This window comes from Dryas octopetala, chromosome 2, assembly GCF_963921425.1.
Source record: "Dryas octopetala chromosome 2, drDryOcto1.1, whole genome shotgun sequence".
In the NCBI taxonomy this organism is placed as follows: domain Eukaryota; kingdom Viridiplantae; phylum Streptophyta; class Magnoliopsida; order Rosales; family Rosaceae; genus Dryas; species Dryas octopetala.
In genome coordinates this window covers 27,057,756-27,070,978 of record NC_141367.1, presented here as the reverse complement: position 1 = coordinate 27,070,978, position 13,223 = coordinate 27,057,756, and the positions used below count along the sequence as shown (strand labels likewise).

At 36.2% G+C, this 13,223-nt stretch overlaps 2 protein-coding genes across 3 annotated transcripts; both read right to left on the bottom strand.

The window, feature by feature from the left end:
- Positions 1-539: 539 nt before the first annotated feature.
- Positions 540-3,345, bottom strand: LOC147294962 (ADP-ribosylation factor 2). The gene is made up of 7 exons (XM_086230485.1): positions 3,185-3,345; positions 2,483-2,646; positions 2,113-2,183; positions 1,840-1,959; positions 1,207-1,325; positions 1,043-1,124; positions 540-802 (listed from the first exon to the last, which is right to left on the bottom strand). The coding sequence occupies exons 2-7, from the start codon at positions 2,628-2,630 to the stop codon at positions 797-799; spliced, it is 546 nt and encodes a 181-aa protein (XP_086086611.1). The 5' UTR covers positions 2,631-2,646; positions 3,185-3,345; the 3' UTR covers positions 540-796.
- An 874-nt stretch (positions 3,346-4,219) lies between these two features.
- VPS34 (vacuolar protein sorting 34) lies at positions 4,220-12,626 on the bottom strand. Of its 2 annotated transcripts, none has more exons than XM_086233176.1 (18): positions 12,306-12,626; positions 12,115-12,217; positions 11,936-12,032; positions 11,566-11,724; positions 11,241-11,450; positions 10,735-10,913; positions 10,263-10,410; positions 9,640-9,735; positions 9,040-9,175; positions 8,757-8,878; positions 8,072-8,266; positions 7,783-7,953; positions 7,570-7,707; positions 6,701-6,855; positions 5,734-5,877; positions 5,430-5,577; positions 5,098-5,269; positions 4,220-4,486 (listed from the first exon to the last, which is right to left on the bottom strand). In XM_086233176.1, exons 1-17 carry the CDS (start codon positions 12,415-12,417, stop codon positions 5,132-5,134), a joined length of 2,451 nt encoding a protein of 816 aa, XP_086089302.1. In that variant the 5' UTR covers positions 12,418-12,626; the 3' UTR covers positions 4,220-4,486; positions 5,098-5,131. The 2 variants fall into 2 exon arrangements, with proteins under 2 accessions (XP_086089302.1, XP_086089301.1); XM_086233175.1 differs by having other exon boundaries at positions 5,087-5,269; positions 12,306-12,625.
- Between the last annotated feature and the right edge of the window lie 597 nt (positions 12,627-13,223).

The following is a 13,223-nucleotide window of genomic DNA, read 5'->3' as shown; positions in this document are numbered from 1 at the left end:
AGAGAAAACAGAAGTGACGACTAGGGTTACAGACGCTTATTAGTATAGAAGGTACACAACTTTAAAAGTTTAAAGACAGAAGGTGAACATTGTAAATTTGTTACAGCCTACAGGTAGCCAAGGACGGTTATAAAATTAATCGGGCCAGGCCCAATCAAGCCTGAACCTAATTAGGTCTGGCTCCCATTCTGAGTTGGGTCAATCCGTAAAGGATAGGGAAAGGCCTTACACAGGCCTCTAGCCCAAAGAATTGAATGGAACAAGACTACTAGAATCGGGTAAAGCTTGACGTAATCTTTTAGGACATTTTATTGTTTTAAATTCAAATAATGAAACTACATAAAACTATTGTAAATAAATAAATCAAACGAACCCTTTTTTTTGGGGGGGGGGGGTTTCAGCTAACCTAAAACTTATAAAACAAATATATATCAATAATAAAACCGCCCAATCTTTCAACCAAACAAGCTCAGCCTTGGAATTTATGCAATTAAGGCCACCAAAACAGTATCACAGTAAACAACTCAAGATGCATCCAATTTCTGAAAAAGGGAGGAGAAATCTATTTAAATTCAATCACAACTCAAGAACTGTATCCAAATCAACCGAAAGCTCAAACGACAAACGTATTCATTTAACCACCATTTCTTCTATTACAATATAACACCATTAAAAGGTCCTACATGAAAAAGACCATTCCCGGTAGAAATAGATTTAACAATTCAATTGTCTCAAAAAACGAAAAAAAGAACTAGATAATATTCACCCCTGCATCCAGATTTGCCAGTCAATAGGATCACGCCTGCAATTAAAGGAATATAAGAATGAGAAACCAGAAGGAGAATTCAAATAATTTTTAGAGTCAAAATATGAATGTCAAAAAAGACATCTCTCCTTTGAATTTCAAATTATGAAGTTCAAAGTTAGATATTTGACTGTCAACCAAGTCATACAACATGAGAGGTTATTATGATGCTTAAAATAATTATGCATTTCACTACCCGAAACATTTCTTAAAAGGGTGAAATAAACTAGTAATTACCTTGTTAGCAATGTTGTTGGAGAGCCAATCCAGTCCCTCGTATAGACCCTCTCCAGAGGTTGCACAAGTGCTCTGGATGTACCTGGAAAACCACACAATGCATATTAGCCAATAGAGATTAAAAAGATAAATGACAGGAAGGAGATGAAGCCCATGTAGATTACCAGTGACGCTGTCTGAGAGAGTGGAGGCCAAGCTTATCAGTAATTTCAGCAGCATTCATTGCATTGGGAAGATCTTGTTTGTTAGCAAATACAAGCAACACAGCATCTCGCAGCTCATCCTGAAACCAGCATTTAAATTAAACTAAAACATGGAAAAGAAGATAATTGCTTCAAGTGTCTCCGACCTTCAAATTAACATAATCTCACTAAAGCACATAGGATCCAGCGAAAAGAATGGTTATTAAGCAGGCAAAATCAATAGAGTAAGCTTTAAGTTGCTTCACTCAGTTCTTTTCAAAAGAAAATGTGATGACTAATTGGCAGAGATCCAACACACATCAGCCTACCAACACATCTCAAAGGATGCTTCCACTTAAGCCACTGGCTCATAAGTTCCAATAACAGATTTATGGGTGAATCTTTATCCACTTATAATTAATAGACAACCTTGCACTGTATTCCTATAATCTAAAATATTTTCAGTTCATTCATAATCCTAAATCCCAAATACTAAAGCTAGGAATTCCAGTCACTGAAAGAATGAGATTTTAAAGCATGTATCTAACAGAATACAAGATCCTGGAATATGAAAATACAGAGATAAAAAACTTTCTAGCCAGGGTGACAACAAACCTCATTCAACATCCTATGCAATTCATCCCTTGCCTCAACAACACGGTCTCTGTCATTGCTGTCCACAACAAAGATAAGACCCTGTGTGTTCTGGAAGTAGTGCCTCCACAGAGGTCGGATCTGAAAGGAAAGAAAATGGGATGTCATTCACAAATGTCAAATCTGTCAAGCCTTTATAGATCAGAAGGCACTGTAAACCTTCAGATATCAGTCACATGAAACTAATTTTTATAACCCTACATGGCTCAAAAAGAAGCACTCAAAACTTCATACCTTGTCCTGACCCCCAACATCCCAGACAGTGAAACTGATGTTTTTGTATTCCACGGTCTCCACATTAAACCCTGTCAATCAAGATTTTATTTGTCTTAATCATAACCGACTATCTGATATTAAATGTATAACATAATTTATAGCATTGAGTCTAGGGAGTGAGAATCTTGCTTCCATGTATCACCATTTCCATTAGATTATAGTTAATCCGTATCAAACATTGAGATCAACATTTCTAATACTAGTAGATTAAGATTTCATATGCAGAGCAATAGGTGAGGTATCTCATTTAATGCCAAAGTAGTTATATATTCTACAAGTAGAACAAACGAGCACACAAATTGCCTCGGTTCAGAAAGAAGAAACTCACCAATGGTGGGAATTGTTGTGACGATCTCACCGAGCTTGAGCTTGTAGAGGATGGTAGTCTTACCAGCGGCATCGAGACCAACCATCAGAATTCGCATCTCTTTCTTGGCAAAAAGCCGGCTGAAAAGCTTCGTGAACGTAAGCCCCATTTTTGGCTCTGGATCGCTACATATTGAGACGCCAATTCACTTGCATTAACAGATCAAACACTGGTAGAAACAAAGCTAAACGCTCTAGGCCAAACAATTGCGGACTTAAAATTAGGCAATAGGAGCACTTAGATAAGTAATTAATTAATTATGCTCATGCAGCAACAGATCGAACAGATCTGAATATGAAGGCAAAGCTAACATTACACAGATACAGAAAATCTACGAAAGCACCTCATGCATACCAATCGAACTACAAAAACTTGCATGAACAATTCGAGCATAATCATAGAGATCCGAATCATTAAAACACGTGATCTTCGTATCATACTAAAAAATTAATCAAAAATCTCACAGAATTCAAACATATTTCACATAAAGCAGGAAGGAACCCTAAATCGGACATCATAATCCACGGAAGGAATGAGAAATTCAACACTAAACCGAACGAGAAAGAATTGAAATCGAACCGAGAATGACTAAAGTGCGAGGAAATTCAGAGAATTGTTGAAGCCTAACGAAAAAAGAGGTCGAGATCTGAGATTTGAATTTACCTTCAATGAGCTTTTGCAGAGGGATCTAGTTAGAGAGAGAGGTGGTGAATGAAAGCTTTAAACCAACGCGTAAATGTGGGGGTGAGGATCGTCAACTGGGGGGTTATAAATGAAAGACCAAAACAAGGGGAAAGTACGAAAAGGCCCCTGCATCCAGCGTAAATGTTAAGCCTGCGAGTGACAATATCTGTCCAATCAGTGACCGCCAAGTCATACTATTTTGTTGCATGATTTGAACGAACGACGGCATCACCCCCAAGTCCCAACGTTCCTTAAGATTTAATGCAAATTAAGCAATCACCACCAAACATTTAAAATGAGAAGGACTTACCTGCAAGGCTGCAACGCAGCTATGTCACCTGCTATTCCCTCTCTCTCTCTCTCTCTCTCTCTCTCTCTCTCTCTCTCTCTCTCTCTCTCTCTCTCTCTCTCTCAGTCCTATGTGATACCACCTATCCTATTAGGGAATAGGTAGGTTATTCTCATTTAAAATTTGATTAAGAAGGAAGAAAAGCGTCGCTGGTGGTTCAATTCAAAGTCAATTTTCAATAGCCTATGCCTGTTTATACTTTATACACAACTCTTCAAACTTCTTAGCCAAAAATAAATATATTTCTTTATTTGCATTAAAATTAGATTAGTACATCAACTACTTATTAATTTGGTAATTTCGATTGTGCCCTTGTATCTTAACTCAATTCCTATTTTTTTTTTTATATTACAATCATTTTCCTTTTATGTATTTTTATTTCTATAGATTTAGAAATAGTATATTATTTGTATAGATATTTTTCCATTTAAACAAAAATTCTCTTTCCCTTACTTAATATTTTATGGACTATTTATATTTTATATAGCTATACAAATTCGTTGGTTCCCACTTCCCACCAAAAAAGAATCAGTTATCAATGTTACCAGTTCTCTTTCGGCTCACATTGAGCAGGCACACTGCATGATTTCTTATTTTTGGGCTCATCAAGTGCATGGTTGTTACAGCCCACTTGAGGTACAAATTGTACAATGACAAGCAAAAAATGAGTTCCAACACATTTTATAAGAAATTGATTCGGCAATTAATACATACACATTAAATGATATAAATTTATATACAGCTATTCAATTAAGCTACATGCTGCGTCTTCAGTCTTGAGTCTTGACCAAACCAACGTCTGAAGTTGAAAGAAAAATATCATTTTATATACAGTTATGCACAATATTGCTGCCTTTTTTTTTCCCTGCTCCCTGGACCAAACTACTGTTTCAAGCTTACTCTTTCATCTTGAAGTGGATACATATCTGAAACTGTAAAAGGAAAAAAGAGAAACAAATGATTTTCAGAAATTCATTTTGTTGTGTTTGGAATTGTGAATTTGAATTCTTACCGTACATTATTTAATGAAATCCACATGTGAATTAATTATTTGAAATAGAGGTTTCCATTGAACCCAATCAGAAAATTAGCTCCACTAGACCAACATAAATACAGACATGTGCAAGCAAGACGGATGCCACACAGAGACAAGTATAGCAAGTTAGCAACTACAGAAATAGAATATCTATAGACCAGAAGGCATAACTCCAAATTCACTAAGCAAGAAACAAATATAAGACCATAACGCTTATATGGTGGGTGGGTTTTAAAATTATCAGATTATTGATGGTTGAAAATGACTAAATATTCCTATCTTTCATGTCCATCTCTACAGGATCTGAGTATGGATACCAGGAAAGCTGTCAACATCTAACCCAAACTTGTACATCACCAATATGATTATAGACTAAAATCAGCCAAAAACATAAACCAACTCCAGCATCATTACAGAATTTTTCCATACAAGATAAGGTTTAAATTTAACAGAGTGCAGAAACTGCCAACAGAAACAGAATGCAATTAGAAATTACCTGTAACTTACAAAGATGGAGATGACACCCAACTTATTTCAGGGATCAGCGCCAGTATTGAGCCCACCGATGAATGGTCTCGACCATTTGAGGAAACAATGCACTTACACTCTCATTGATTAAATCCTGGAAGAAATGTATGCAGGCTTCATCGTCCAAGTCTAACCGGAACTTCTCCTGGAGCTATATATATCAACAAAAGAGCCACCACAGTCAAAACAAAAGGACCATTTTTTCAGACTGAAAAAACAAAAGATTTATTATTTTTTTTTTATATATACAAAAAAAAAAAAAAAAAAAAAAAAAAAAGAAAGCAAAAGATTACAATCATAAAAGAAGTCACCTTGAGGATGCCTTTTTCAGGATCAGAAGCTATGTCAGGAATGTTTGAACCCGCCATTAGATGAAACAGATTCAAAATCAAGTTACTAGATTTCCGAATAATATTGTATGCTTCACAACAGTAGGATTTGAACCGTGTATAGTACTGGCTGCAGAAGGAATAAAACTAATCAACCATTTGCATTCTTGTATGCTGATGTTGCACCCCGCATGATATGGATTCCATGTCATAAATCTACGGACTCAGTCCAGCAAACATGACATAAAACAAAAGCATCCAAGCGGCCAAATTAATTGTCAAGTACCTTTCAGCTCCACCCATAGCCTCAACCATTTCTTTGCAAAGCTTCATTGGTGGTGGAAATGGCTTTGGATCACGACCAAGAATGAAGCCAAAATCAACATGGAAAAGACGTCCATCATCCCTAAGGAGAAGGTTGTCAAGATGCCTACAGAGAAAGGTTACTGTTTTAAAAAGTGCATTTTGAATTTTGATCATCATATTCAGAAAATCAGAACAGACATATAAATTAAGGAAAACCAACATGCTTCTACAGTGAAGACTAAAGCTTGAAATTAAATAATGAATTGTTAGGCTACCACCATACCCTACAAGCTTAAATTATTAGGAAATAGGCCAACAATGCACATCAAGTTAACACCCTCCCTCACGTGCAACCATGTCTTGTAGGTGGAGAGGCAGACAGAAACAATGTTTTAGCCACATCCTTACTGCAATGAGTTAACAAAGAACTAGGAAATGGTGGATGAGAGATCCCTAACCCATGACCTCAAAAAACCATAACTTTGATACCAAGTTAGACCACCATTGTAACCTAAAAGTTTTTTTTTCTTTTTCTTGAAAAGTTAATGTAGCCCAAAAGCTTAAGTTGTTAAGGAATGGACCAATAATGTATATCAAGCAAGCAAAATATTTTCTTCTCAAAAGGCTAGCAAAAATATCTCAAATGCCACGGTGCAGAAAAATACTGTTCGAATCTTGGTAGCAAATAAACTGATTCAGAATTGCCGGCTATACATATAGTGGAATTAGATGATCCTATGCTCCTCCAAGCTTGTATGATACTAATAACATTTTGGCTCCTTTTTTTTTCTTGTTTTTCTATTCTTTTAGGTATGGGGGTTTTCCCATAGTATTGTAACTTCTTTGAAAGAGTACATGAGCATTTTAAGCACACGAATCACAAAAGAAAATGATAGAGATATATTTCTAGATAGTTGCAATGAATGTGATCATATTTGAATCTTCACCTGTCTCCAATGCCCAGTATATATGTGATAACGGAGTAGCCAGCACAGCTTTTTATAAATGTTTCCAGACAGGTGGCAGTAATACCAAAGGGTCCATGCTCATCTGGATGAAACTTCTGCAGGTAGCTTATAATGCTTCTATGCTCTGAGAGAATCTGGAAACGAGAGAGAACATTTGACCAGTTGGTAACAAATTTTACATGCTACAATACAATCCAGATAATTTTTCATTTGAAAAAAAACTCTGAAAACAAATACACATAAGAAAGAATTGATTACACCAAGGCAGCTACTAATAAAATCCAATACCATTTACAATGCTTAACATTGACATCAGCCTGAGCAACTAGGTTATGCACCCAGCTGCCGAACCAGAGTGACAACAATCTACTTTATGCAGACTTCTCAGATTCTATCTACGATTCCTCATTTTTTAAATGATAACCATCAAACAGATGAATTAAGTAATAAAGACACTAGAAATATTGATGATTCACTAAATACATGCAGAATTCTAATGAAAGTCAGGCATAGACGGAAATTCTTTTTCTTCTAAGTAAGGCAGAGACATCATTCAATTGCCTAAAAAAGCCTACACCCAACTAGTATGAGGCCTGCAGATTGTGACCACTAAGGCAAAATGGTCAAGAATCAATGCCAAAAACATGGTTTACATTCATGTGGTCAAAGTTATTCAAAGTTCTGCATGATAAAATACTTATAATTGTTACACACACACACACACACACACATATATATATATAATATATCTCAATCATTAGTAACCAAGATCAAACAAAACAAGGACACCAATAAATGTAAGCATTAAGACTTCTCCATCCAAGAGGCATTTTTAAGAAATTTAATACCTGTGCTAACGAGCGGGATGGTATGAATTCCAGCATTCCCTCATCTTGCCCAGTTGCAAGAACCTTATAAGGAGTTAAGTACAGATCAAGATTTTCTGATTTCAGCAATCGATCCATGAGATATACCATTTGAACAACCTACAGGAACCACAGATCAATTTAATAAGGGTTCTTGTGCCTTACTTGTGCGCACACATGAGAGATAATACTTACTAATTGGTCTTGGCGAATATCATCCCCCTTCTTAAAGATAATTTTGCAACTTCCCCCATTTGCTGCTCGGAAAGTCAAGCGCAGAGGATGCAGTGCACTTTTGAATATTGATGACTCAGATGGCACAATCCCAGTTATGAGGACTCCTGGATCCAGTGGTGATCTTATCGGCTACAAATGTAACAGACCAACACAGTCAACGTAGCAAAGGATACAGAGGCTAGAAGGAATTCATAGTTTAATTCATAAAAAAAGATAAGTAGCCAAGGAACTTCAACCAAAGTAATACCTCTTCAAAATATGTAAGTTCACTGAGAAGACCAGAAAGCAGCTGTCTAAGCTTTTCAATCTTCTTCTGAGTATTGCCACGCTCTTTTCTTACATCTCTCATAATTGAACACAATTGTGCAGTCAATTCCGTCTGACGTACCAAACTTTGCCACAGTTTATATCCATCTTCATCTCCATGCACACCAGCTGCCAACTGTTATAAAGTAGATATTGTTATTGAACTGCAGAGACAAGTATTAAATCACACATTTTCACCACCATGAAGCCATTATTTTATCGTTATCAACTCCACTATGGTAGAAAACTGGCTTTGCTTCATACACACACAACCAAGAGTCACATAAGTCAATCAACACCAACCATTACACTGACTTGAGAATTTATTAGAAATACAAAAGAAAGAAAACTAGGCATATGTGTATTGAGTGTGAGTATTTATTGATTCCTGTAGAAGAATTCAGCAGAAATGGGCATCTAATTTTGTAGTTTGAAAATAGCTGCTTAAGAAAAGTTGCACCATTTTTGTAGGAAACTACATTAATGTTTATGTTATTATAAGTTGTCAAAGTTACACCAATTTTGTTGCTGAAGGAAAGTCTTTTCTTCATTATTGGATCCACATTCATACTTAAGCAAAACAGACGCAGCAAACGCTCCCAAAACGAAAATTTATGAACTCTCACCTTCATCATATTCTCTTCCAGGATTTCGTAGGTACAGTAAAAACGTTTGGCGTATGCTGGATCATGAAGCTCCACAGCAACATACCAGCGAAGAAAGCTAGCCAACTCAATGTTTCGTAATGCTGTAAGAGTCAGAGGTACAATCAAGATGCCATCAAAAACTAAACTTCTAATACTGTAAAGTGTAGCACTTGACATGCATGCACAAACCCCAAATTGTTATAAGTAGCTTGCAGGTAAGTGTGTGTGCATACATACATTAAGATGGTATATACACACATACCACGTTGCACAAGGAAATGAGAAAGGCAAGATTTATCAGAGCGCTCAAATCGAAGAGCCTGAACCAGTTGAAGTAAGTAACATTGGAGCTCTTCATCGTCAGCTCTTTCAAGAACACTGACAGCATATGCACGAACCTAGTAGGAGGTTTTAAAGTTATGCATACAAAATAAAATGTCAAAGATATTAAATAAATCAATGATAGAGTGCTATATGAATCACCATATAACACACGTTCCATCTCACAGAAGATCAATTATCTTGGACATCATATCACATTTCTCTGTATGACAATCAAAGTGTGGACTTTGTAGTTTGTACCTATACCACATATGCAAGATGCAATTTTCTCCTTTTTTATGATCCTAAATTTAGTCAAATCAGTAATCAGATATCACGACATGGCTTTAAAGTTTGGACTGAGCTCAATACAATAAACAATTGAATTGGTTAACTTCAAATCCTAGTGATCAGAACTTGAAACTTTATTTTAACAGTAGCAGGAGGTAAAATTAAAGGAATGCTTTCTATGCAATGCAACAACAGCTTTATGATGATAGAGAACAGGAGATAGCAGCTCAAATGTTACACACATCCCCACCTCTTCACTTTCAAAAACAGGAGATAGCAGCTCCAATGCATCGCAGACATCAATCATTTCCCATCTGCCCATCAGTTCTAATGCTTGTTTTGCTTCCTGTAAACACACGAATATGGAAATCTTAAAAAGTTAATCCACTTTTTCCTTAACGATAAAAAGAGCATAAACTAGAAAAAGAAAGCCAACTACACGAATAAAAAGATAGCATGTCAAAATGGAAATCAAAGTATTCTGCATAACAAATATCACTATATGTATATATATCAACAATAGATCTACAAAAAAAGAAGTTAATTTATTATGTAAAGAATTGAATGATTGATATGTTGATGCACCACTATGCATATTGCCAAAGGTGCAATGATGCTAATTGGACATCAATACTCATATATGAAGGTACTAGCTGGCCTGCAGCTGGTGACGACCCAGTGTTGAACCAAAGGCCAAAGATCATTTACGCAAGCTCCTTTTTATACAAAAGCATTAGAACAAACCGGAAATAAAAAGTATTAAAACCAACCTATTATAGGAACGATATAAAACTGCACGCCTTAGTTATATGGCCCATAAGCTAATGATTAAGAGAGGAGGATACTGAGGAGGGAAAGGAAAGAAATGCTGACCTGAACATCACTCCATTCAACACATCTGAGGAACTTTGTGAGGGCCCTCTTCTCAGACATCAATGAGAAACGAAATTTCCACAGGAGCTGCCTCTCGTCACCACTCAAACTCCTTGTTGGCGGATATTTTAGAATTCTCTGTATTGACCTAACAGAAAAAGGGCAAAAAATGATATACCTCCAACTTATTAAAAAACAATACAGCAACAATGCTGAAACAAAAAGTATGGCTAAGTTAAGAAGACTGGTCCATCAATAAGATGCAACAAAATAAGATGATAATTAATTTAACTATTAAACTACAACCCCAAACGAGAAACATCTGTATAGTTATAGTGCATACCATAAAGTAGAACACAACTCCAGCCCATTAATAAGAAATACATGAGTATGTATGAAAGAAATTTTGACAAAAAATAATGAAAAACCTTTTAACTAACACATGAATCTTTAGAGTAAATTTCAAGCTTACTTTCTCTCGTTGGAGCTTGGTTTAAGATCCCTGTCAATGATACCGCGGGTTAAACTCCTTGCGAGTTTTAGTTGCTTGTGTTCAGATGGATTTATCTTTCCCAACTCTGGGTCCCAGACAGTAACAATTTCATTTGTTGAAGCTATAGGAGATGGTAATAAGAAATTTGCCCCTGATTCCTACATTCCATTAAATAAAGGTTAATGCTAACAACAATGAAAAACTAGGTATACATTTCAAGATACAATAGCAAACAGCTAAAATTCCATATGCATAGCCACTTGTCAGTGGAAAAACACCACCAATGTAATTATATAATAAAAGTACATTAACATCCAATACCTATGGTGCTCTTACTGAGAAAATATATTAATACTTGGATAATATAAACTTTAAAAACACATAACCGAATAGATATTCACAGTACTTGTATGATTTAAAAAATATATAGTTATATATCAGCCTAGGTAACTTTGATAACTCCAGAATAGTTGCAGATAGGTTACCTGGAAAACAACACGATGTTCAAAACTACAGAAATCAACAACCAGGTATAAATGCAAACTTCCATTTCTAGAGCTTTCACGTTCCTTTATTCTCTCCATAGCTTTAAAGGCAAGGCGGTCCAGCCAATCAACACATTGAATCTGTCCCCTCTCATACCTATTCACTAGCTTCTCCAAACGTTCCAACTCCCCACGTTCATGCCTGGGGACCTATAGGAAGATAAAATGTGAAATACAGAAATAAAGCTAAACTGTTTCAGAAAACTATCAAGGCAAAAAGCTAACTACCATATCAATAATTGCTTAAAAAGGTATAGTCAGAAACCTTTCCAGGAGTAGAAGTAGGAAATGACCCATCTGGTACTTTTCCTTTCCACAGCCTCAGCTTTTGCTTCCCTGTTTTGAGTTGCTTCTTGTTATTAAAGAGAAGAATTGTAGCACCACCAATCAACCCTTCATCTTTCCCACATGAAACATCCCAAACCTATATTTACGACAAGTAAAATGGTATAGAAGTCAAAGGGGAACAAAAATATATAATTAGTTATCAATTTATTTCAGTCTGCTACTTAATTATCAGTTAACATACAAGAGATTACGTAAAATCAATTGGCCTTGGGCCCTGGTCCTAATTGTTTAAGGAGTAATTTCTTTGACGATTCTTGGTATGAAGTGAAGTGAAACAGCTAACATACTGTTAAAGCAAGTTGTGAGTGACCAGTTAAGTCTCGATATTTAGTACTCAGAGTGATGAGTTCGTTCCAACAATATGATGGTCCTGAAGATTCCAACCTAGCAGAAGAGATAAAATTCAAAACATATAAGAATAGCATTGATCAAATTGAAGTAGAATAAATAAGTGAAGGTGAAAAACCTTGTCCTCGTGGGAAGGCCAAATGGAGCACCATCAATGTACAATGCGCACTCCACGTACAGCTCTGCTCTTCTCTCCTCTGTTGTGGGAGTGGGGTCAACATCTGCAGTGCAGAAACAACGGAATTGAAGATATTGATTGAAAAAATTAATTTCTCAGGAAACAAACGGAAAATTGGGATCGAAAGGTACCACAACTAGGGGACTTGGGAGGAGGCAGAGTGCCTTCTAACCTCTCGATCCGAAAGGTTACTGGGAGATTGATGTCGCAGGACAAGAAGAAACGGAACTCATTCCCGCTCATCTCTTCTAGGGTTTCAGGAGCTATGCGTTTTCATAATTAGGGTTTTCTGGTTTCGAATTTGTGAGAAAAATAGATCAAAGTTCGATAAAGAACGTAATTCGAAAGCAGAGTTTCTAAATCGAGGTCGCGTTAAGAGCAATGCAAACTCGAAGGAGTTTTTGCTTTGAGGAAGCAGAGGACTGAAGGGCGATCGGATGAAGAGGGCTTGGATCGTCTGCGGTTAGTCCTATGCTGGGTTTTCCTTGTCTCCCAATAATAGCCATCCATGTCTTTATATAAAAAGATCTCAGCGTTGAAAATACGCCACATCTATTATTAAAAAATAAAAAGCGTTAAAAATACCCACAACAAAATATGGAAACGGCCACGTTTTAGCGTCTAAAAGCTAGATATATACGAGCGGCTAAGATTAAAAGGTAAGGAAAACCCAGCAGAGAACTAACCTAGCAGAGGACCGAGGCCCTCGAGAAGGAGGGTTACCACGTCAGCTTGAAGCAGTTGGAGTTTTGGATCGTACTGGGCTTCCCTTTTGAGCCATCAGACAAAAGCCCAATTATAAGATTTACCCTATTTTTCTCCTTTTTATTAATTTTATGATTCACTTTTTTTTTTTTTTTGTAGAAGAACTTTATGATTCACTTTCAAGTTTAAACTAGAGAAAGTGAAGAAAAAAATTGAATTCCTTCTAGTATTTGATTAGTTGAAGAATGTAAAGGGAAAATATTGAAGAAGAAAGAAACACAGTATTCGTAGCTTTTTTTTTTTTGTCAACTTTCTTTCAAATTTCACCTATTTTAAAGAGAAAG